This window comes from Idiotropiscis lumnitzeri, chromosome 11 (assembly GCF_059441095.1).
Source record: "Idiotropiscis lumnitzeri isolate Australia: NSW breed Sydney's pygmy pipehorse chromosome 11, RoL_Ilum_1.0, whole genome shotgun sequence".
Lineage (NCBI taxonomy): Eukaryota > Metazoa > Chordata > Actinopteri > Syngnathiformes > Syngnathidae > Idiotropiscis > Idiotropiscis lumnitzeri.
Window position 1 is genome coordinate 21,962,425 of NC_142401.1, and position 24,251 is coordinate 21,986,675.

At 43.4% G+C, this 24,251-nt stretch overlaps 1 protein-coding gene and 1 long non-coding RNA gene across 4 annotated transcripts in view; one reads left to right on the forward strand and one right to left on the reverse strand.

Moving 5' to 3' along the window:
• phf2 (PHD finger protein 2) overlaps positions 1-24,251 on the forward strand; it is a 169,440-nt gene that overhangs the window by 23,665 nt on the left and 121,524 nt on the right. For 2 of the 3 annotated variants that reach the window (XM_088309286.1, XM_088309284.1), the window contains exons 3-11: positions 7,233-7,347; positions 8,595-8,755; positions 13,085-13,226; positions 13,321-13,507; positions 18,369-18,531; positions 20,221-20,308; positions 20,416-20,522; positions 22,062-22,153; positions 22,341-22,430. In XM_088309286.1, the coding sequence (XP_088165412.1) occupies positions 7,233-7,347; positions 8,595-8,755; positions 13,085-13,226; positions 13,321-13,507; positions 18,369-18,531; positions 20,221-20,308; positions 20,416-20,522; positions 22,062-22,153; positions 22,341-22,430 (1,145 nt within the window). The remainder of the gene's footprint in view (positions 1-7,232; positions 7,348-8,594; positions 8,756-13,084; positions 13,227-13,320; positions 13,508-18,368; positions 18,532-20,220; positions 20,309-20,415; positions 20,523-22,061; positions 22,154-22,340; positions 22,431-24,251) is intronic. The other variant, XM_088309285.1, reaches the window with a different exon arrangement.
• LOC148328366 (uncharacterized) lies at positions 15,874-17,526 on the reverse strand. Its single transcript, XR_015845844.1, has 3 exons — positions 17,013-17,526; positions 16,167-16,220; positions 15,874-16,086 (listed from the first exon to the last, which is right to left on the reverse strand). It is a non-coding gene; the product is annotated as an uncharacterized LOC148328366 (long non-coding RNA).

Sequence of the window (24,251 nt, forward strand, 5' to 3'; positions counted from 1 at the left end):
CCCCGGGCGGAAGGTGCTCCTCTTCGGCTTAACTGCCACGCACGCACGCCGGCCGGCCTCCTCCGGAGCTCTCGTGCGGTCCCGAACGGAGCGAAATGTCGCCTCGCTCGTGCCCGGGCGGAAGGTGCTCCTCTTCGGTTTAACTGCCACGCACGCACGCCGGCCGGCCTCCTCCGGAGCTCTCGTACGGTCCCGAACGGAGCGAAATGTCGCCCCGCTCGTGCCCGGGCGGAAGGTGCTCCTCTTCGGCTTAACTGCCACGCACGCCGGCCGGCCTCCTCCGGAGCTCTCGTACGGTCCCGAACGGAGCAAAATGTCGCCCCGCTCGTGCCCGGGCGGAAGGTGCTCCTCTTCGGCTTACCTGCCACGCACGCCGGCCGGACCTCTGGTACGGTCCGAACCACGCGAAATGTCGCCCCCGATCGTGCCCGGGGGAACGTGCTCTTCTTCGTCCACTCTCTTCGCCCACGCTCTTCTTCGGCGCACGCCGGCCGTCTAACCGCTCCAGCGCCCCGTCGTGCCGCTCGGCGAAACTACAATGCCCCCGCGGAGCGGAGCGAATGGAGAGCCCCGATCGTGCCCGGGCAAAAAAGTTTTTAATTTTTGAATATTTTTTAGACCCGCGAAGCACTGAACCTCGGTGAACCTCGAAGTAGCGGGGTTTCACTGTATATCGATGAGAGAAAAAAAAAAAAAACGAAAAGAAAACAGACAAACAACACATACACACACATACGCTGTCTTAAAACAACCCCAAAACAAAATACAGGTTGCCAAAACTGCAACCATTCTTTCTCCACTCCTCCATAATATCATTCTCAATATAACTCCCTTGCTCAGGCTCTAACCCCGTACATAAATAGCATCAAACCCCTGTATACCTAGGAGGATAAATATAAACGACCGACTGGCAGCACAATCAAAAAATAATAAAGATAAACAGAAAGAGCTCCCACCGAATGTCGAACAGCAAGTACCAACCAACAAGAAAGAAACATTCCTGAACGAGCTGGTTGAGCACTCACGGTGCCACACGCTGGTCTTCTGTGCGCTTGATCAAGTCAATAGGCTCAGAGACTGAAGAAAGCCATCGATTCCCACCGTCCGGTAATGTGACGCGCAGTTTGGCCGGGAAAAGAAGAGAGGGACGAAGCCCCTTCTTATACAGTTCAGTCATGACGTCCCGGTATTCAGCCCGTTTCTTCAGCCCATTGGCACTGTAGTCCTCATTGAAGCGCAGCTTGTGACCTTGATACTCCGCAGTCCCAAGTTTCCGCGCCTCTCTTACGATGAAATCTTGAGTTTGGAGTCGATGAAAGCGGATGATAACAGGACGAGGACGCTCACCCGGTCCCGGCTTGGGCATGGGAACACGATGCGCACTTTCCAGCTCAGGCGGCGAAGACAGACCACAGTCCTTAAAGATGTCCATGATAAGCTGGGAAAAAAAGGCCGTCAGCCGCGGACCCTCAACGGACTCCGTTAGGCCCACCAGTCGAATATTTTGACGTCTGCTTCTCCCTTCAAGGTTGGATACTTTTAGCCTCAACAACCTGTTATCCTCGCTTAACTCCGCAGTCGTAGCTTAGAGCTGCTCCAAGCGTTGGTAACCTCGTTAGCGTTGGATTCGAGGTCGCAGATACGTCTTCCGTGCCCGGAGACCATTGACTGTATAGCATCCAGCTTGCCTTCCAGAGTTGCGAACGAGGACTTAAAATCGGCTGCGAGGTGTTCCCGAAACTTTCCGAGCAATTCCGCAACGTGCGTCGCCGTTAATGCTCCACCGGTTCCGCCAACGCCGGCCGAGTTCTCCATTGGCTGATCTCTCCTGCTTCCTTTGGTAGATCGCGACATCGCTCCACAAACAGTTGTGCCTCCCGAGTTCAAAAGTAGTCAAGATAAGCAGATATTTGCTTATTATGCGGGGTATAGACAGTTTGGATAAGCAAAACTTGACTGGAGCCCGCAACTTGCTGCCTACTCCATTGCTCACCACCGGAAGTCCAGGTCTCAAGGTGACCGAGCCGCATATGTTGTCACTTCAGCAGGGTCTCATGTGTTGAGCATGTGTGAAGAAAAGAAAAAAAATAAAGAGGGAGAAAAGTACCAACAAAGGAAGAACAAGTTGGAAGCAGGCAAAGCTTAATGGGGTCTCACCTGTCTTTGTGTGATCAAGGAGGGAGCAGGGCGGGCTCGAGGCCTCAGCGTGCACTCATGAAAGCTGGATTTTCACGGTTTCAGCTGCCACATGCGTGGTGGTGAGTGAGAAACCAGGACTCAAGCTAGACTAACAGACTTAGCAGTATAAACTTAGTCAGGGGTCGGCAACCCAAAATATTGAAAGAGCCATATTGGACCAAAAAAACCCAAACAAAACAAAAATATGTCTGGAGCCGCAAAAAAATTAAAACCCTTATATAAGCCTTATAATGAAGGCAACCCATGCCGTATGTATCTATAGTTGCTATATTAGTCTACTATTAAAATGACTAAGATGGCTACAAATGCATAATAAGCCTTCATGATTAAATGTTTTTTTTTCCCTGCAGTGCATCACATGGAGAATGATGCGCCACGTGACTACTCCCTTGTACGATGCAGCCTCAAGTTTAACTTTTATTGAATTATGTTTCACTGCGGACGACTGGTTAGCACGTTGGCCTAACAGTGCAGAGGTTGTGGGTTCAATTCCGGCTCCGGCCTTCCTGTGTGGAGTTTGCGTATTCTCCCGAAGCCTGTGTGGGTTTCCTCCGGGTAGTCCGGTTTCCTCCAACATTCCAAAAACATGCTTGGCAGGTTGATTGGACACTCTAAATTCCCTCTAAGTATGAGTGTGGATGGTTGTTCGTCTCTGTGTGTTCTGCGATTGGCTGACAACCAGTTCAGGGTGTACCCCGCCTACTGCCTAAAGATACCTGGGATAGGCTCCAGCACCCCCTGCAACCCTAGTAAGGAAAAGCGGTACAGATAATGGATGGATGGATATTTCACTGCTTTGATGTAATTAAAGAAATGCAATAAAGACATCGGATCTCACATACCTGCATAAAAGCGCAGTCTGTTAAATATCGGTCACGTCACAGGACTCGTCACTGGCAATTGAATATGCTGCCGCTGAATTAAGGACCCCAAAGTCTTAATATGCACAAAAACACACACATCAGTCCGAGCAAAAAGACTTGCTAGCGCCTTCTTGAGATTTGTAAAAATTCGGCCCAAGTGTACGTTTCCCCACGGTTTTGTGTAACAGGCCAAAGTTTCTTGAAGCCATATGCTAAACCAAACAGGAAGCCCGCCATTTTGAATTTACTTAAAAAGTCAATGTCGCTTTGACTACAGAACCTGCTGTAACTTGACCCATATGGTAATTACTTGTTTTTTTCCAAGATTTCATTGTTGAGGTGGCCAACGGCGGTGTGGTAGTCGTGTCGTGGTGAAATCCCTGAACCCATTGGGGAACAACACCAGCTAGGAGTCCTATTGGCCATTTTTGGTCTGTGGGTCTCTGGAGGAAGCTAATGGGCACCGGTTGGCCAAGCACAACGCATCTTTGGTTGAAGCTGAGGAAAAAATTCAAACTTGGGAGAAGGTCAGTCAGGCCATGGAGAATGACTTTTGGACTAATTCCAAGAAATCCCGATCCACCGTCCAGCTTGTCAGTTGGGTGAAACAGTTAATCATAAACACAGTATAGTGATGATGAGATGCTCTGACTCGGGATGTTGTGAATAGGTTTCGAGAATACTTACAAAAATCATTGGGAAGGAGATGGACTGGCTCTCTTTTCTCTGGGGTTGAGGTCACTCAAGTGGCTAAAAAGCTCCACTCTGGCAGTGCCCAGCGGTGGATAAAATTCACACAGAATTCCAAAAGGCTGTGGATGTTGTGTAGCATTCCTGGTTGACATGCCTCTACACCAGGGCTCCTCATTCCTGTTCCTCGAGGGCCGGTGTCCTGCCCGTTTTCCACCTCTTCCTGGTGCAACACACCTGAGCGATCGTTATCTAGCTTCGACAGACCTTGCTGATTATCTGATCATTTAAATCAGCCGTGTTGCAGCAGGGAGAGATGGAAAACCTGCAGGACACCGGCCCTCGAGGAACAGGATTGAGGACCCCTGCTCTACACCATCACTTGTCCAGTGGGAACGGTGCCAGTGGATTAGCAGAGTGGGAGGGTGAGAAAGGGTGATATGTTCCAACTACATGGGTTCACACTACTCAGCCTCACTGGTAACATCTACCGTATTTTCACAACCATAAGGCGCACTTTAAAGTCCCAAATCTTCCCCAAAATTGACATGGCACCTTATAATGGGGCACGCCTTGTGTACAAGCCAAGATCTATAGCTCTGTACATGTGTGACTTTGTTGAGCAATGCGCCTCACCGACTTACAGTACTTCTCAGTACATGTTCGCACCCCCTGCTGGCAAAATTTAAGACTACACAGCAGTGCAGCATTGACTGAGAAAAATACATTGTGTTAAGCACTCCTTTTGGTGACGGTTTGTGACAGTCAGTTGACAACAGACCAGTATGTACATGTGGGAGAAAGCTGGATAAAAGAGCAGCTGTCCATGATGTTGATCTCATCGTTAATGTTATTGCAAGCTTGAAACATTACAGTTTACACTACAGACTATGGAGGGGTTCAGCTCGTCATGTGGACTCTATCTGTATGGTAAAAAAGGAGCTGAGGTGGTAGGCAAAGCTCTCTACTGCCTGGTGTATCGGAATTCCGACTCTCACCCTATGGTCACGTCGTGTGTCGATGATGTAAATACATTATTTCGCATAACATACCCTCGAGTGTCGATGTATATACATCCACACAGTTGGAAGCAAGTGCACACAGCAGAAAATTAAGGAGAACAGCATAAATGGCGGAGGGTACAAGCATTCCACGCGGAGGAACAGGAGAATGGCACCCCGAAGCTGCTGAAAAAGCACATATTTCAACGCAAAGTCCAACGAGTAGGTTGTCTGTAGCTTTTGTAAATCAGCGATGAACGAACACTTGAAGCGACGTCACCCGGCTGTACTGCTGGAAGACGATATAAAGCAAAAAGCTAAAGGCTTTGCAGCCCAGCTAAGCAACGAACTAATATACATGGTTTTACTGAAGTTGTTGCTATGTGCAATGCAATAACGTGACTTGTTAAGTTTCATTTCTTGAAACAGCGGGTTGCAGTCAAAGTTACACACAGTGTTGTGTCTCAGCTTTGAGCATTATATAGCCAGTGGCGGGCCGTGCATTTCACACGTAGGCCTTCAGTGAAGTCCTACTCAGTCCAATTTGAATAAATCCCCCTCATAATATAATCATTTATGACTCCACGGCTGGACAAATAATATACAGAAACACACTTGCACTGTAGAGAGTGAGTTTTGGACTTAAAAAAGGCCTCGCAAGTGTATCTGCAATTAAATCCACACTTTTCCCTCCTTCGGCCATTGTGTTTTAAAAAAGCAAGACTATATTTTAGATTTTCGAACGGTCGCCAGTTACGACTTCTGGGTGTGTTGATTCCGCATAGCGCTGCCCCCTCACGAGTGAATATCCAATCACAAAACACGGTTATCACCTTCAGCGTAAGGCCGGCGAGAAGGCCTTACTGTGATCAACTCGTGATTTGATTGGCTATCGCAACTGTCCATCAACTGTAAAAGCCCACTTGAGACACAGAGCAGACGCCCGCATGATTGCATCTGAAAGACTCCGATGAATTGTGCGTGCTACTGATATTGTGAAGTCTGCCTGGCAACACTAGCGAGTTGAATTCTGAAAAAAACTCTCACCAAAAAATACAACTTTAGGATATAATATGACATCAATTTGAAGAATATGATTATGATTACTGGATTATGTTAGGCCAGCAGAGAAGGCCTTGAAAGCCACTGCGCTAGTGCTCCTGAAAGCTCTCGTTCTCACCGTCTCTGTGCATGGGGCGTTGCATATCATGGAGGTCGTGTTTAGGATTATGTACTGCTCCCGCTGCTTAAAAAACCCCCCAGAGAAGCACTAACCTGCTTACCATAGTCCGTGACTCCATGAATGTATGTGTGCCTTTTCAAAATCATTGTGATAATATTTCAGTATGTACTCTGATTTACCTGTATTTATCAGGTTTAAGCAAACTGATGTTTTACCCTCCAAAAAAAGAATAATGAACTCAAGAAACGCACTTGAATTCACACAAAGTATCCTCAAAATGACAAGATATAAGTGAAGTGAAATTGTGTTAAAAAAGTTATGTTGGCATTCACTTGCACTGGTCTTCAGTATTTGACCTCATTGTTTTTTGTTTATTTAAGAGTTATTTTGTTACTTATTCTTGTTATTTTACCTGGGTTGCTGAACATGTGCTCACACATTGTTTCACTGTAATGACACTGAAATACATCATTCAGGTTCACACATAATGGCGCTTGGTTAAAAGAGATTGTTGATTCAATTTCAATTTTTTTTCCCTTTAATAAGCACGGAATTTAGAGTGTTTTGTAAGTTAATAATTGTCAATGTAAAAAATAATTGTTGGATTATTTGAAAAATTTGTTTAAAAATTCTTTTTTTTGACTAATCGAATAATCCTAGTCCATAGACTCATTGGGAGGAAAATAATCGTTTGGGATAGCCCGACATAGAATTGTTTTTAGATAACATGATTTCGGATTTTTTTATTTTTTATGTATGAATATTTTAGGACCATTTAGACACAGATATAATTGAGGGTTAATAAATTATGCTGAAGTATGTTAATTTATTTATTTTTTTAAGTCGGGCTGATTTTATTTGTGTCACAAATCTCTATTCAATGATTTGTTCTATTTTCATAGGTAGATATTTTGAATGATTTTGAAACATTTTCATCATATAACTTGTCATGATGTCAGGGTTTGGATAGGTGTGGTACTGGTTTGACCGCCATGTGCATGTCTGATGTTGCTCACTGTGGTCCACTGGATGCTCAGGAAGTATGTCTGAATGCTCAGACGCATGGAAAATTAGAGTGAAGATTGCCCGTGACTCTGAATATCTACCTGCATTAAAAAAAACATAATAATAGTAATAATCAGATTCAGAATCAGAATTCCCTTTATTGTCATTGTACTCTGTGTGCAACAAGATTAGAGAGCTCCCCGCTCCAGTGCAATCCAACAATAATTTTATTATTTTTATTGGGGGAAAATGCCTTATGTTCATTGATGTTGTTTTTTTTTTTGTCTTTAGTAAAAAGGAAAAAGCATTGGAACAAACATGACTCTTGGCAAAGCACAGACATTCAAGCTGTACAGAATGGCAGTCAGGTTTTCATAAAGGAGCTACGAAGTAGAACATTTCCAAGGTAAGCAACTTTTACAGTTTTTCTAGTGTCTTATTCAAATTGTAAACTGTATTTAGTATTCTATAGAAATTTTATGTGACCCGTTAAAGTTTGCTTCGATTGTTTTTTTGTCTTCTGTTTAAAACTACGGTAGTTATATGATGATAATCCATGCAGTGGCAACTCTTCAACAACATGAGTGATTATGAGGGATGTAACGTTACATTTACGAAGATAGCTGGGATAGACATCTGCATCCCCGCGACCCTAGTGAGGAGAAGCGGATCACAGGTGTAGAGAATGGCACAAGTTACCATACATATTCTATATTAAATTAGGAACAGAGAAGAAGACTAAGAAGGAACATTGTAAAGAAATACAGCACAGCTCCATCTCCAACTTAAATGTCATGGCTAAAAACATGATTTTGGCTGTGCGTCAAAACTAGTTAACCCTGAATGATTGATCCTGAAGTAATGCATGCACTTTATTTATTTATTTTTTTGTTTGTTTGTTTTTTTTTTGGCATAAGGCCACACTAGTCTGCATCCTTAATTTTCTAAAAAGAAGACACACTATTAATGTTCCACCTTATTAAAAATTAAAACTTTACGCTATTTTACATTGTTAAATGTTACTTTTTTATTTGACAATCTTTCATTTGAGAATTTACTGTCAGCAGTGTTTTTCAGGTTTCATTTTAAATGTAACAAAATCAGTTTCAAACGCTAAGCATTTTTCCGGTTTTCCTTTTATTCCCTTAATGTACTCAATGTGAGTGAAATTGTGAGCTTTCAACCAAATTGCATACCAAACTGTGATTTTTGCATCCCTTAGCGTTACATCGTTTCACAGTTATTACCAGCACACTGAGGCCAACCATAAATACAGTGTGGCCTGTGGCGAAAACCGGATGACACGCATACTCTAGCAGATACAATACGATTCAATTTTATTTGTAAACATTTAATATGTTTTGAATTGCGCGATATAAATACATTTGTATTGTATTGTATTTTATTGTATTGTATTGTATAGTGTGGACATAAAGGTGCCAATTATTAAAAATTGCATTTGGGATGACTACAAATTGACATGATTTTACACTAGATGGTGCTGTTGAATTATTTGAGGTCTTGCTCTGCTGTTGTTTAAAGAAACGTTTGTGATATTTACACTGCATTACACATTCATTATAAGGCAATGTATTGTATCAATCCACATTTTTCACATGGCTTTTGACATGATTGTTTGTTTGTTGTTTCCAGTGCTGAGGATATTGTTGTTAAACTAAGTGGCAATCAGCTGACAATGGATTACCTGGAAGAGAATGGTTTTGAAGAACCCATCTTGGTTCAGAAAAAAGATGGTTTGGGCATGTCAATGCCACCTCCGACCTTTTACATCAGTGATGTGGAAAATTATGTTGGTAAGAAACAAATGACTGACTATCTTGATTTATACTGTTCTTAGAGTAATGTCAATACTATTGTTGCCATACTGTAATGCATGAAAGCAAGCATATGCATATACTGTCTGAATATACGTGGGACCAGTATAACAAGATATAGTTAATACCTTTTGCCATCTCCGAACAAACCACAATCCACACATCAAACACAATCTATGTTGTCAGTCAGTTCAGTTTGTTCTTACTTCAAAATAATTTAGAATTAAACGAATGACATCCGTATCATGAAACCATTATTAACTGAACAGGCACAGTTTTAAAAAAATACAATGCAATACAATCAAGTAAGTGCACTTTTGTCATATTAACAGGCATTGAAAAAAAATCTATGTATATCCAGCCATAACTTTGTCTCATAATGAACATGATGGTCAGCATGCAGAGGTTCAGAAGATACGTATGGTTTCATGCCGACGAAGAGAACCATAGATGCATTATTTGCCTATTCATGGAGAAGTACAGAGAACGTCAGAATGAGCTGTTTTGTAACTTTGGCACTCCATGAGAAAGTCTGGAGTGTCAGAGAAATAAGTTAGGATTACATTACAATAACTGGTTAATATTTGGTTAATAAAGAAGATCAGAATCAGAAATCCCTTTATTGTCATTGTACTCAAGTGTGCAACGAGATTAGAGAGCTCCCCTCTCCAGTGCAATACAACAATAATTCAGATAAATATATAAATTAGATAAATAAGAGAATAGTTATTGCAATGGAAAATAATACTGAATAGGGTATATAAAAACACATCACGTTGCTGTTCTGCAAGGTACGGGTGGTCGTGTGTGTGTGAGAGTTCAGAATGGAGATGGCTCTCGGAAAGCAACTGTTTCTCAGTCTATTGGTCCTTGATTTGATGCACCTGTAGCGCCTGCCAGAGGGCATCAGGTCGAACAGGTGTGAGTTTGGGTGGGTATTGTCTTTGACGATGTTGAGAGCCCTTCTAAGGCACCGGGCGGTGTAGATGTCCGACAGTGAGGGGAGAGGGCAGCCAATAATCCTTTGCGCTGTTTTGACTGTCCTCTGGAGCCTCACTCTGTCCGCCTCAGTGCAGCCGCTGTACCAGGTGGAGACACAGTACGTCAGCAGGCTCTCGATGGACGAGTGGTAGAAGGCCAGCAGCAGCTTCCTGTCCAGGTTGAATTTCCTGAGGACTCTCAGGAAGTGCAGACGCTGGTGGACCTTCTTCACCACTGCTGTGGTGTTGTGTGTCCAAGAAAGGTCATCGGAGATCTGTACTCCCAGGAACTTGAACGTGTGAACCTTCTCCACACACACGCCTTCGATGCAGAGGCGGGGCGGCACCGTCTTGTTCCTCCTGAAGTCGATGACGATCTCCTTTGTTTTTGCAATGTTGAGTTGCAGTCTGTTGTCCTCGCACCAAGCCGTCAGTCTCTGGACCTCCTCTCTGTAGGCTGTCTCGTCACCTTCCGAGATCAGACTGACCACTGTCGTGTCGTCAGCAAACTTGACGATGGTGTTGTTACCGTGGGCCGGGCTGCAGTCGTAGGTGTAGAGGGCGTATAGGAGAGGGCTCAGCACGCATCCTTGAGGGGAACCGGTGCTCAGCGTACGGGTGGAGGACGTGTAGGGGCCGAGAAACACAGTCTGGGGTCTGTTGGTCAGAAAGTCCTTAATCCAGATGCGTGTGAGGGCAGGGAGGCCGAGAATGTCCAGTTTGGCGACGAGGATGTCCGGCATGATTGTGTTGAATGCCGAGCTGTAGTCCACAAAGAGCATCCTTGCATAGCTCTGCTGTTGTTCCAGGTGGCCCAGCACAACATGCAGAGCAGTGTCGATGGCGTCCTCAGTGGATCTGCAAACTGGTAGGGGTCCAGAGTGGGAGGAAGGCAGTCCCTGATGTGCTGGAGAACCAGCCTCTCGAAGCACTTCATGATGACTGGTGTGAGAGCAACAGGACGGTAGTCATTCAGGTGGACGGCGGGTGACTTTTTGGGGACAGGAATAATGGTGGACGTTTTCAAGCAGGAGGGGATGACTGCTTGAGCCAGGGAGCGGTTGAAGACCCTGCAGAAAACATGTGACAGTTGGTGGACACATGCTCTGAGGACCTTGCCTGGTATTCCGTCGGGTCCAGTAGCTTTCCTGGGGTTGATAGCCAGGAGCGCGCACCTCACATCGTGTTCCTCTACGGTGAGTGGGGGGGAGTTGAGGCATGAAGTGCGGGGGTGTGACGGTTGGGGCGAGTCAAAGCGAGCGAAAAAGCAGTTAAGCTCCTCTGCCAGCGCTGCACTCGGGTCTACAGAGGTCGTGCTGCTGCCTCGGAAGTTGGTGATGCTCCGTAGACCCTGCCACACCTCCCGTGGTCTGTTGCTGGCAAGGTGGGCCTCCAGCCTCCTCTTGTAGTTTGCCTTGGCTAGCTTGATGCCTTTGCTCAGGTCAGCACGGGCCACCCTGTACTGGGCTTTGTCGCCTGACCTGAAGGCAGCGTCACGGCCCTTGAGGAGAGAGCGGACCTGGCTGGACATCCAGGGCTTTGCATTTGGGAAGGTCCGTATGGTCCTGTGTAGGGACACAGTTTCCATGCAGAACTTGATGTAGTCCAGTACACAATGCGTGTAGACATCAAGGTCCTGATGATCAAAGAGGTCCCAGTTGGTGTCTTGAAAGCAGTCCTGTAATTCACTCATGGCGTCATCACGCCAGGTTTTCACAGTCTTTGTGGTGGGCCTGAATCTGTGCCTGAGAGGGGTGTACGCAGGTGCGAGCTGCAAGGACAGGTGGTCTGACTGGCCGAGGGGGGCGAGTGGGAGGGCCCTGTATGCGTGCTTGATGTTCGAGTACACATGGTCGAGAGTGTTGTCTCCCCTCGTTGGGCACTTGACATGCTGGTGGAACTCTGGGAGTACAGTCTTTAAATTGGCCTTATTAAAGACTCCCGCTACTATGTGAACGCCATCAGGGTGGGCCCGCTGATGTTTATTGATGACGCACGCGAGTAGCGAGAGCGCCGTGCTAGTGCTAGCGTCGGGAGGGATGTAAACAGCTGTGACGATCACTACCGTTAGCTCCCTCGGGAGAAAATAAGGCCGGCATTTAACAGACATGAACTCGATGTCGGGGGAAGAGTGCTTCTCGACGATCGTGCTATCACCGCACCAGTTCTCATGCACGTAAACACAGAGCCCCCCGCCCCTCCTCGTCCGATCTGCTCGATGTAGCGAGCGCCCAGCCAGCTGGATGCTAGCATCTGGGACGTTGGCGTGCAGCCAGGATTCCGTAATGACGATCACACTGCTGTCTCGCACATGGTGGTTTCCTAGGATTTGTAATCCCAGATCGTCGATTTTGTGGACCACGGATCTGGCGTTGGTGAGGTAGAGACTCGGCAGTGGTTGCCTGTGGGGCTGCCGTCGCAGCCGTAGCAAGACACCGGACCTGCAGCCCCGCTTCTGCTTCCTCTCTCTGACAAGCCACGGTGAGCCGGGCGGCCTCGCCAGTTCGTCCGGAATTTTGCGATCATAGCAAAATTCCTCTGTGATGGTTATTTCGCATCGATATCCAATGTCCACGATGTCCTGGCGGGTATATCGATGCTGTGCCTCAGTTGGTGCCAATAAGAACATGCAAACACTAATAAAAAGCAATAAGGAGCACTGGGAGGGAGAGCCGTTAGCCGCTGCGTCTATGCGCGCCGCCATCTTGTATATGAGCAGAACTAAGCAGGTTGAAATGGTTGGGGGGAAAGTGTTAGGTGTTTTATGTGATAGAAGAGTCTCTGCTAGGTTGAAGACAGAGACTGGCCATGGTGTACCTTTTTGAGATAGTGGCACTGAAATGACAACAGGAAGCAGAGCTGGAGATGGCAGAAATGACTATGTTAAGGTTTTCTTTAGGATTGACTAGGTTGGATAGTATTAGAAAACAAGGTCATCTTCGGGACAGCCAAGGTTAGATATTTTGGCGACCAAATTAGAGAACGCAAACTTAGATGGAGCTGTCAGGAAAGAGAGCAAGAGACATAGCGAAGGGAAACTTGGTATTCTGTATATAGTGAGGGAAGATGAGAAGACGTGAGGCCAGTTAGCGTTAGAGAAGAGGTAAAAAGAGCAAAAGCAAGGCGTTGAATGAAAGGGATGATGCGCTGTTGCGACCCTTAATGAGGCAAACAAAAAAGAACAAGAAGATTCTTCTGTCTAGATAGGACAGAAATATGAGTACCAAATGACCCAAAATCTGGGAAAATGTGTTTTAGTTTACATACTTTAAAATGGAAGGACAGTTGCTGAGTTTTTCATAAACATTTTTTATTTTTAACATCTCAGGCCCTGATGTCGCAGTTGATGTTGTGGATGTCACCAAACAGACTGACAGCAAGATGAAGCTTAAAGAGTTCGTTGATTATTATTACAGCACAAACAGAAAAAAAGTATTAAATATTATCAATCTGGAGTTCTCTGACTCAAGGTATACACTCAGTGGAGAACTTAAAAATGTACAATTTTCACAGTGTAAAAGTATACATGCCCAAATTAATTTTGGATTTTTTTCTCTGGAACAGGATGAATAGTATTGTGGAGAGTCCTCATATTGTGCAGAGCTTGTCTTGGGTTGAAAACTACTGGCCTGAAGACGCTCTGCTTGGAAAGCCAAAAGTCACTAAATACTGTCTGATCTGTGTCAAAGACAGCTACACAGACTTCCACATTGAGTGTGGCGGTGCCTCTGTCTGGTATCATGTATTAAAGGTAAGGACGGGTTAAATAATTGATTAATCAAATCGATTTTCCTTTTCGTAGCCTGGCATTGATTCATAAAAATAATAGTAATAAGTCTTTTCCCCATAGATTCATGTGATATATGGTACTATGCATATTTCGTTATACTTGCTGCTCCTAGGTTCCATCTTACGACAACATGGAATTTCTTTTCATTGCTATGCGGATGACAGTCAGATCTATGTCCCGCATAGCAAAAAAGATGCTTTCTCCTTGAGACCACTTCTGCCCTGTCTTGAGGAAATCAAAATCTGAATGTCACTTAACCCTCCTGTTATGTTCATTTCTCTGGAACAGCAACAATGTTCCTGGGTCAATTTGACCCGGTGCATGTTTAATTAACCAAAAGCTGTCCGAAAACCCCCAAAACCTTAACAAGCATTGTTAATATTTCATTACTAACTCTACTATTCTATCAATATTTAGTGCAATGGCGTTCCTCTAATCTCGTTGCACACTTGAGTACAATGACAATAAAGGGATTTCTATTCTATTCTATTCTATTCTATTCTTACACCTCACAGGCAATGGTTCAATTAGGATAAATCACTTTGTTTTTCATACAAAAAAATACATGTTCAAACGCATTATAGGCCAATACCGTTTTTTCATTTTATAGAAGACGACCAATGACCAGCCTACAGTCATTCGCTTGGTGCTGTTGGTCCCTTTTACTTTGTCCAATTTGTCACCCCACCCACTTTGGTGGCATTGTAATCCAGGATCATGCTTGGTTTCTGGTTATTTCCTGTACTGATTTCAGCATTTTTGTGCAGAGTCCCCATTAGCACAACATTTATTCCCTTCTTGGGGCCTGACCCAAGATGTAGTTTGTCAAAAAAGTGTCACAGGTTGTGTTGTGACCCCTGAGACCCTATGCCATATTGGCACGGCCCTTATGCCCTGATTTTTCCCTGGTGTTCCCCCAGGCGGCTTTCTGGTGTAAACTTGCATGTACATTGCATAGCTGGTGTTTGCATCACTTGCTGCTAAGATTTTTATTTCATATTTAGCTGGTTTTGAAAGCATGTATTACTGAAATGGGCAGTAACCGCTGAACGCCACAAGCCTTTCTTGCACGATATTCGGCGCTGGGTTATAAAGTAGTGGTAGTTGCTCTACCCATTTGAGCCACACTGACCTAATAGATTCTCCCTCCCATCTACCAGCCTTTGTCTCTCGATTTTCAAATTGGATTTCTCTGGAGAATGTGTCAAGTCTCCACAGACATTGTGGCTTGGATTATAGCCATGCCTGTCTTTGCATCCCACAGACTGGCTGTCGTATCAACCTTCTACTTTTAGATCCCAGCCAGGATGAAGTGCCCCAAATGCACATCTGAATGTGTTTGGTCCAACTCCTTCCAGTTGTCCCCAAAAATGCACCTCCCCTCTTGTCAATTCTAGAATGAGTTTCTATCTTGAATTAGGCATGACCAGCTCGAAAGCTGACTTGATGTATGTCACATGAGTCACTGCTATCCTACTGGGCTCTGGCATTGACTTTATTATGTGTTCTGTATTTGGGGATGAAGGCTTATTTCAGATGAACGTCTTGCTTGGGGGGATATGAATATCAATTCCCTCATGTGGTTCAAAATCAGAATCATTGGAATCAGAATTTAGCTCAAGATAGTCTTCATCTTCAGACACTTCCTCCTCTATTTCAATCTCATGATCAAATGTGACTTCCAGAGCCTCATGGACTGTCATTCTTTTGTTTCTGCTGCTCATTTTGTAAAGCTCTGCCTGATGGAGTGTAATGTTTGTAGGACTCCCATTCCCCTCCCCTGTTGCGTGTCCTACGCACCTGCCCGCTGCCTCAAGTCTGCAGACCACATGCTGCTGGAGGTGCCGAGGACTAAATGTAGCCTCGGGGGGATCGCACCTTTTCTGTTGCTGGTCCTTCCCTATGAAATGAGCTTCCATTAACTCATTAAATACCAGCCATTTTCACTGGAGCAACCCGCTCAATCCCAGCGTTTTCCTGGGTTTTGACTAATATTGCAAGGCCCACAGAATATTGTATTCTAATGCTATATAGACATGGAGCACACCAAAAGAAAGATGAGACTCTCTTCTTTCAACAGAAAAAAAAAGTGTTTCTATCTTTTTCCATTCTTGAGCAATCGCCATTTGAAAATAGCTAAATTTCATGAAAACTCCAATCCCTGGGGAAAAAACGGAGAAAATGAGCTTTTTGTAAACTGATGCATTTCGACCATAATTTGAACTTTGACACTATTATTTATGGCTTTTATGACACCTCTAACATCTAAATAATGCATGCCTTCTATAAAATACCAAAAAAAAGCACAAAAAATATGTTTTTGATAACAAAATAAATTTATTTGCACATAACAGAAAACGACTGAACTGTTGAACTATGTACAAAAATGAAATACATCAGTGTCATACATACTTTTTTTTGTGTGATATAAAATAAAACAGTTGCCTTGATGCAAGGGCACACAACATTTTTTCGATTTTCCTCGGTTGCCATCCAGTGTGTGTGACGCCATCCGGAACCACTGCTTCCTGATGCACAACCTGTAAATATAAACAATTGGAAATATATATTTATTGCTGCATTTTATTGCTGGCGTGTGAAGTTTCATATTATAATTTACCTTTCTTTGCACCAACAAGACGAGGAGGAACCTTCTTGCCGCGGGATGCACAATCTGTGAATTGTAGAAAGTTTGTATGATTACTACACCATTCAGTATTGCTTCCTCGTCGGGGAGGAGTCACGCTTGCTTGAAGTGCACATTTGCTCGCATACTTCCTAGTCGGAGTTGAGCTATGCTCGCGTCTAACTACACATTCACGCAACATATTCTTCCCGCAAGATGCATGAAATGTAAAATAAGTGGATATAAGGGCTAACCACATGTTCAATTGTAACTTGCGAGCGTTTATTTCCCTGTTCGGGAGGAGTTATGCTTGCTTGGAAGCGCACATTCGCTCGCTCACTTCCTATGCTCGCGTCTAACTACACATTTACGCGACATATTCTGCGCGCAAGATGCGTCATATGTACAATAGATGCATGATGGCTAAACACATGTTCAATTGTAACTTGCGAGCGTTTACTTCCTCGTCGGCGAGGACTTATGCTCGCGTGTAATTGTGCAATAGAGGCGGCCGGACGAGGAAGTCAGCGAGCAAGCTCGCGTCTAACTACACATTCACGCAACATTTTCTTCCCGCAAGATGCATGATATGTAAAATAAGTGGATATAAGGGCTAACCGCGTGTTCAATTGTAACTTGCGAGCGTTTATTTCCCTGTTCGGGAGGAGTTATGCTCGCGTGTAATTGTGCAATAGAGGCGGCCGGACGAGGAAGTCAGCGAGCAAGCTCGCGTCTAACTGCACATTGACGCGACATTTTCTGTCCGCAAGATGCATGATATGTACAATAAAAGCATTAGGGCTAAAACCACATGTTCAATGGTAACTTGTAAGCGCTTACCTCCTCGTTCGGGGGGGATCTGGTGAGGACTCTCGGCTGCTTTGGCTATTGTCCGAAGGCAGGCGATGCAGGCCGCAAGGCACGCGCAGCCTCTTTAGACGCCTCTTTGTTGTGACGACGATGAAGCGTCATCCTCTCAACCAAAGCGTCTCCAAAGCCTTGATGCTTTTAGGAAGCTTTTTTTTACAAAAAAACATTCCTCGATCGTCATTTGCTTGGAGGATTTCATTGCTAACGCTACTAATGCGACTGCTGCTAGTGCTGCTGCTACCCACGCTGCTCTCCACGCTTATAAGTCTACCCCAGGATCCCGCCCCCCCATTTGTACCTCTGGCGCAGATTCAAGGCGAATTTTCTGCACCTCTGCCCCCTGCTGGGTGATTTTTACATGATTCACAATGCGGACAAGGCTGATTCTCAGTCAGAGGTTGCATCAGACCCTTATGTACACTATGACGCAAAAAAAACAAAAAACGTATTTATACGTCTTTGGTAGAGGGCGCCATTGCTTTAAAAGACGTATTTATACGTCCAAGGGAGTAAATGAGTTAAATGTTGCAAGCCCCTTCTCTGTCCTCTTTTAAAACTCATTTGAAGACACATTTTTATTATCTAGCTTTCGACTCAACATGAGACTGTCGCTGTTCTGCTGTTCTTCTGGTATTTATTGTTTATATGTTTTAATTTGTGTTCTTATCTCCTGCTAATTTATATTTCACCAAATGGAAAGTGCTTTGTTACAGCTCCATCTGTTGTGAAATGTGCTATATCAATAAAGTTGTATTGTATGTATTTTGTGAGATCTCGTCACCACACGAGAGTAGCTTAGCAAAACATGGATGTTTTTTGTTTTTAAAAAAAACAAAGAAATTTAACAGAAATTTTGTGAGACATTCACAGGACTGTGAATGTCAAGAGCTTCAAGTGCTTTTTTGCCTCGATTTTTACAGTCTTGCAAGTGGTTAGAATTATTTAAATGACGAATTGGTTTGATTCAGTCAAGTTCAATAAAACACACGATTAATGTAACTGCAATGTAACTTGAAATAAAGTTAAAGAAAGAAATTTCAACCATTTGTAGCATTGCTTCTGAGAATGTCTTCCATATGAAAATAAAATTGGTACTGCGTGAAATCTTTAACTGAATACAAAAATCAAAGCAAATATTAAATTGAATCAAGGCCCTTTTGGAGCAAATCAATTTGGAAATCTGAATCGATAGCCAGCCCTGATTAAAAATGCCAACTAATATTGGAGCGAACATTGCCTGTGTTCAGATTGCACCAATTTTCTTTTAAACTTCTCAAAACATTTTTCTTTCTGTTATTACAAAAATGGATGGCATATATTTTCCAGGGGGAAAAGATTTTCTTTCTCATCAAGCCCACCTCTGCCAACCTTTCTTTATATGAGCGCTGGAGGTCCTCATCCAATCACAGTGAAATGTTCTTTGCTGACCAAGTGGACAAGTGTTACAAATGCACTCTGAAGCAAGGACAGACATTGTTCATTCCATCAGGTTAGAACTGCAAAACTAACTTACAGTCGTCTTTTTTATGGAATACAAAAATGTCCAATATTTTCTTCTTAGGATGTACATATTTTTTATCGTGAAATTCACATTTTTGTAAAATGTGCTGAAAAAATAAGAGTACCATAATTGACCAAGCACATTTATATAAATTAATAGAACAAAAATTTGTTGGTTGATGAATAATATTAACTTGTTTATTAACATCTATTTGCAATCCCAAAACTCATGCAAAAGAATTCTTAATTTCTATGAAGTAACAAACAAACAACAACAACAAACTCTTCCCCCAATGCAAGAATAAATCTCGTAGAAAATGTGAACCATTTACAGAGCTCTGTGTTTTGAATATTCTTTTGGTTTAGATGTTATTTTAATGCTCCATTTAAGGATAACATTTTGGCTACATGTGTATGTGCAAACAACCTGCGACTACTGTGTCAGGAACCACCATGAATTAACTTACCGTATTTTCACAACCATAGGACGCACCAAATTAAAGGGAGCAGTTTCAGTTGCGCATGTTATTTCTGCATTGAACACATACACTGGGCGCACCGTACTACCGGGCACATCTTGATGAGCGCATGCTGGCTCACCAATGCTGGCTAACATTTTGAGAACTACAGCTTAGAAAGGCATAACTATGTTAGTCACATATCATTAACAGTCCCACAGGTGCTAATACGGCTTTTATGACAACAAAGGCAGTTATTAGTTAGATACATTGATATTAACACTGTGAAATAATCAATGTCAGGGAGGGATGTCACTAGTCACCACACTCATTTCAGTCTCAATTTTAAATCAAAATCAAAACTATCGCCGACTATCCACTGAACAGATACAAGCAAACAATGAACAACAAAGAAATGCAATTAACACAAAACATGCATCTCTCATGCCATTCATAGCAAAACAAGTACTGCAAAGCATTCTGGGAGTCTTTCAGTCTCAGTCAATCAGATGGCTGGTTAGAGAGATGTCGTGAGTGGTGTGCTTTGGGAAGCATCAGTTTGGTGTTTTTCATTTTTTTTTTTTTCAAACCGTGACTGTTTAAATGCTCCCAGTCAGCACAGTGCTCTGAAGTATCAAACCTTCACCAACAGGTAGTGCTAAACACACTGTATAAACAACCCAGCAAGTCAGTGTTTTTGTTTTGCAGAGTCTGTTATCAAAACCTGACGTTTCTTGCTTGCAATAACATCATAAGAATCATAAGACAGACTACGACATCATGGACAGCTGCCCTTTTGTCCAGCTTTCTCCCGCATCTACACACTGGTCTGTTCTAACTGACTGTTTCTAACCATTACCAACAATAGTGTTCACAGAATTTATTTGTCAGTCAATTCTGTGCATTGCATTCTCAGACTTTAGCCAGTAGGGTGTGCTAACGTGTACTGTGAAATGCCCTAAGGTAGTCGGGCGCGTAGCCAAGAGAATAGTACTTGTACAGATTTATGGATCTCAGGGCGCATTACAGGGCGCCCTCTCTGTTTTGGAGCATATTTGGGACTTTAAAGTCCGCCTTATGGTCGTGAAAATACAGGAAACAAAATGAAGTAGATAAAAAAATAAATAAAATGTGGAGCTCTGTGATTACTTATCTGTGATATAAGACACAGTTGTTAACATTTTATAGATTTTTCCGTCAATGATGTCTCAATTTCTCAGGTTGGATCAATGCAATTTTGACTCCAGTTGACTGCTTGGCATTCTCTGGCCATTTTGTCCACAACCTGTGTGTCGAGATGCAGATGAGGTCTGAACACATGTTTTGCTACATGCAAACTTACCCTTTATTGTGCCCTGCATTTTTGTTTGAGAACATTTTGTCATTCCACACTTAACTTGTGGTATTTTTCTTAGAGCAAATGAAATTGAGAAGCGACTGAAGGTGAAAACCCTCACCCCATTTCCAAACTTTGAGACAGCATGTTGGTACGTGGGACGTCATCTTCTTGAACGATTCAAAGGTGAACACTTAGTTTTATGTAAAAACTCAAGCTACATTTTGCTGCAATATGTTTTACATTGGGACAATCCGAATTTACATGCTCATAGACCTCGTAAAAGTTATGAAAGCAAAAATTATAACTATAGTCAGAAAAATAATAGGATCTCTGCAGCCAACAAATTCCTCGTAATTTGTGCCTTCTACTTAGTTTTAAGTAGGTAGATTCTTTAGTGTTATTTCAGTCATTAAATCAGAAATTTCACACGTCATATTTCAAAGGATTTGGCGGCGAGTAAATCACTCGGAACCAGTATAAATAGTATCACAAACTTATACTTGAAGTGATCTATTTTTTCCTAGCATCCATGTGCCTGTGTGTGTTGTGTTATGAATGCTAGTTTTGATCCATAAGACATTTTCATGAATATATACTCCACTCAAAAAGAGAAACAAGTTGAAAGGCTTATACCCTTTTCTATTTCATCTTATGATGTGACACCCAAATGTTTGCAAGCTAAGATAAATAATTTGTACTCACTATTGCAATACTTATGTACTTATTATGAGCATTTCAGGAATACATTCAAATGGTGGAAATTTGTTTGACAGACATAATTAGCGTTCTGTTGATTTCACCTTAAATGGACAGTGGAACGAGTTGAGCAGTGGTATGTATGCATGTAAAAATTCCATCAGCACTAAGCAGTTGTGAACAGTATTTTGACCTAAATGAGAGTTCATATGTGCAAAAACCAAAATAACCTTCACATCATAAAAAAAGCATCATGGCCACTAAGTGGCACTCTGGCCGGCGCCCCCAGCTTCGATAAGATAGAAATCCAAAGCAGCAGGTATATTGTCAAGGTTATCAACATAGCCTCCACTTGTGTGAAGCAAAGTGCTGTAAAGCATCATGGGAGTGCCTCAGCCAATCAAATGGCTGGTTCCAGAGATGAGTGGTGTGCTTTCTGCTGTGTTTTTTTTCAGGGTCTGTTGTGCAAAGATTAATCTAACCTGTGATATTTCTTGCTTGCAATAACATTAATGATAAGACAGACTCCGACATCGTGGACAGCGGCCCTTTTATCCAGCTCTCTCCTGCATGTACATACTGGTCTGATGTCAACTGACTGTCTCAAACCCAGTGGCGGGCCGTGCATTTCACACGTAGGCCTTCAGTGAAGTCCTACTTAGTTCTACTTGAATAAATCCCTCTCATAATACCATCATTTATAATAACCCCACTGCTCAAACCGTGACCAACAGGAGTGCTCACGCAATATATTTGGAGAAATATATTGGAGAAAATGTGGGACTTTAAGGTGTGCCTTATGGTTGTGAAATTACGCTAGCTCTGTTTTGCGAATGTTGTATCATAAGGTGCTATACAAAAAAAGTTTAGTTGAGAATTGGTGTTACCTGTGTGTTTATACGATTTTTGTTTTCCCGCGCATTTTTTGGTACTAATCCTAATTTTGCTAATTTTACACGTTTAAAATGTAATAGTCTTGATTATTTTTTTCCAGTAATTAATATCTTTCAATTTCTGTTAATCCAGGATTACATAAAGCTAATAAGCAGCCTGCGCCATATCTGATCCATGGTGCCAAAATCATCAACGGAGCCTTCAGAGCATGGACAAAAAAGCAGGTACATCGAAAAGGGGATGGATCCATTTTGTCTATCATGTTTTTTTTCCTTGCCCTCCTGGATCAGGGGACGTCGTTAATATTTGTCAACTTTAGGCATGTGAAACACTTTGAGACTTTAAGATTAAGGGCAATATGAATAAATTTGACTTGACTATTTGTGTATAAATATTTATTTCTCTTCTTAGGCCCTCTTAGAACATGAAGATGAGCTTCCAGAAAACATGAAACCCTCACAGCTCATCAAAGATCTTGCCAGAGAGATTAGACTCTCAGAGGTACCTGTAATGTGTTTGGTCCAAATATTACGCACTATAATGAATCAGAATCAGAAACATGTATATCATCAAATGTAACCCACACAAAGAATTTGTCTACGGCAGTATAAACTGCACTAATACAATACAATACAACATTATATATATAGCGCATTTCACAACAGCCGGCGCTGTAACAAAGCACTGTACAATACAGTAACATGCAACTATGATAAACAAAGACATGACATATGGCAAGTCTATCCGTAATGTACCATTGTGCAGTAATACCATCATCATGTCTCCGTCTCAACTCAGCAAACACACAATCAGGACCTGGGTGTAGCAGTTGGTGGTCAAAGTCTTGGATTATTAGTCGAGTGGCAGGGTGGCCTAGTGCCAGGACAATACGATGAATGGTGTTCTGTAGACTCTCTGCCTTCCTCGACCGACCTCCAATGCATTTCAGGCCCGCAGTATTGTCGTACTCTGGACAGAGGGAAAGCAGATAATTGTTAGTACTGAGTGGCTTACCTACCTGCAGGGCAGCTAGCGCTGGAGGAAAGCTCTCCTCCTGTGCCCGCTTGAGAATGGTGACTTCTGTCTCAATGCGATCTGTGGCAGTCATCGGAGAGAAGCCGCACCGTGAAGGGACTGAAACGTGGCTTGGATTAACTTAATGCCAGGATTTATACTGAGCTGAGTCAGGATTTGCAGGTGTGGCAGTCCATATGCTTCCAAGGGTGGTCACACGGGTTTGTTCTGATTGATTTGAGGTTGTAGCAGGCATGGCTGGCCATTCACTCGGGTGCAGACTGAGGAAGTCAGGTTAACATGTCCAGCGGCTAGGCCTTGCTAAGTCTCCAAGGTCTTTGCGACAGGTGATGTTGTCAGCGATACTACAGTATGTACTGATGGGACTCTGACTGGATCCAGTGGAGGACAGTAGTTGAATCAGTTCACAGTGTTGTAGCCTTAATGGGTAATGTCAGCTCTGTTCGTAAGACGTTATATTAACTGTGTACCAGAGAGAGGAGCACACAGCTCCAGGCGAGGAATAGACAGCTGCCTTTTTTATGCTACTTGTGACCGCGCTAGCACATATAATACCTGCACTACTACCTCCCCATCTCTCCACAAGAAAGGTAGAAGCGACTGGGCTTGGGGAAGGCGACACACCTAATGCTACATGTCGCGTATGTCTCCACTGATGGCTACAGCATTTGCCATTTTGGAACACAAGATGATATGGCAGAAACCATGACTCGTCTGAGCGGTTGACTTGTCCTGGACTGATTGTCACTGTATAACCTGCCTTCACCAGTTGGTGTATTTCTGCATTGTAAACTGACAGCTGTTCTGGGTGTTTTGAGAGGTGACTCTCAGTGGCTCTGAGTTGAGGCATAACTGCATCAGGTGAAGCATGCAGGTTTGGTAAATCCTTCCTACGCAGAATTGGAACAGTGTAATGATTCACACCATCTACTGAAACCCAAAAGCTCTTCTGCTACAGCTGTTCGAGGGCTACTTTATCTTCCCCAGAGCATGTGGCCTCTTTAGAAGAGCGAAATTGTCGTGTGTCGATTTGCCACAGTCTCTCCACAGTTTGGTGTAGCTCTTCTGTGGGGGACAGAACTGATAAATGCAGGTAGCTAGTATCACTTGAAGGACGTTGTAAGAAGGTGGCTGGTCCCTGCACTGCGCATCCCAAAGCAGTGCATACGGCTACAGGACCACCATTTGGACCACTCCTGGCAGGCTGCTTAGGCGTGATCAGGTGTGGATGATCTGACCCAATGAGGACCATGGGTATGACTTTGTTAAAGGACGGCAGGGGTAGTT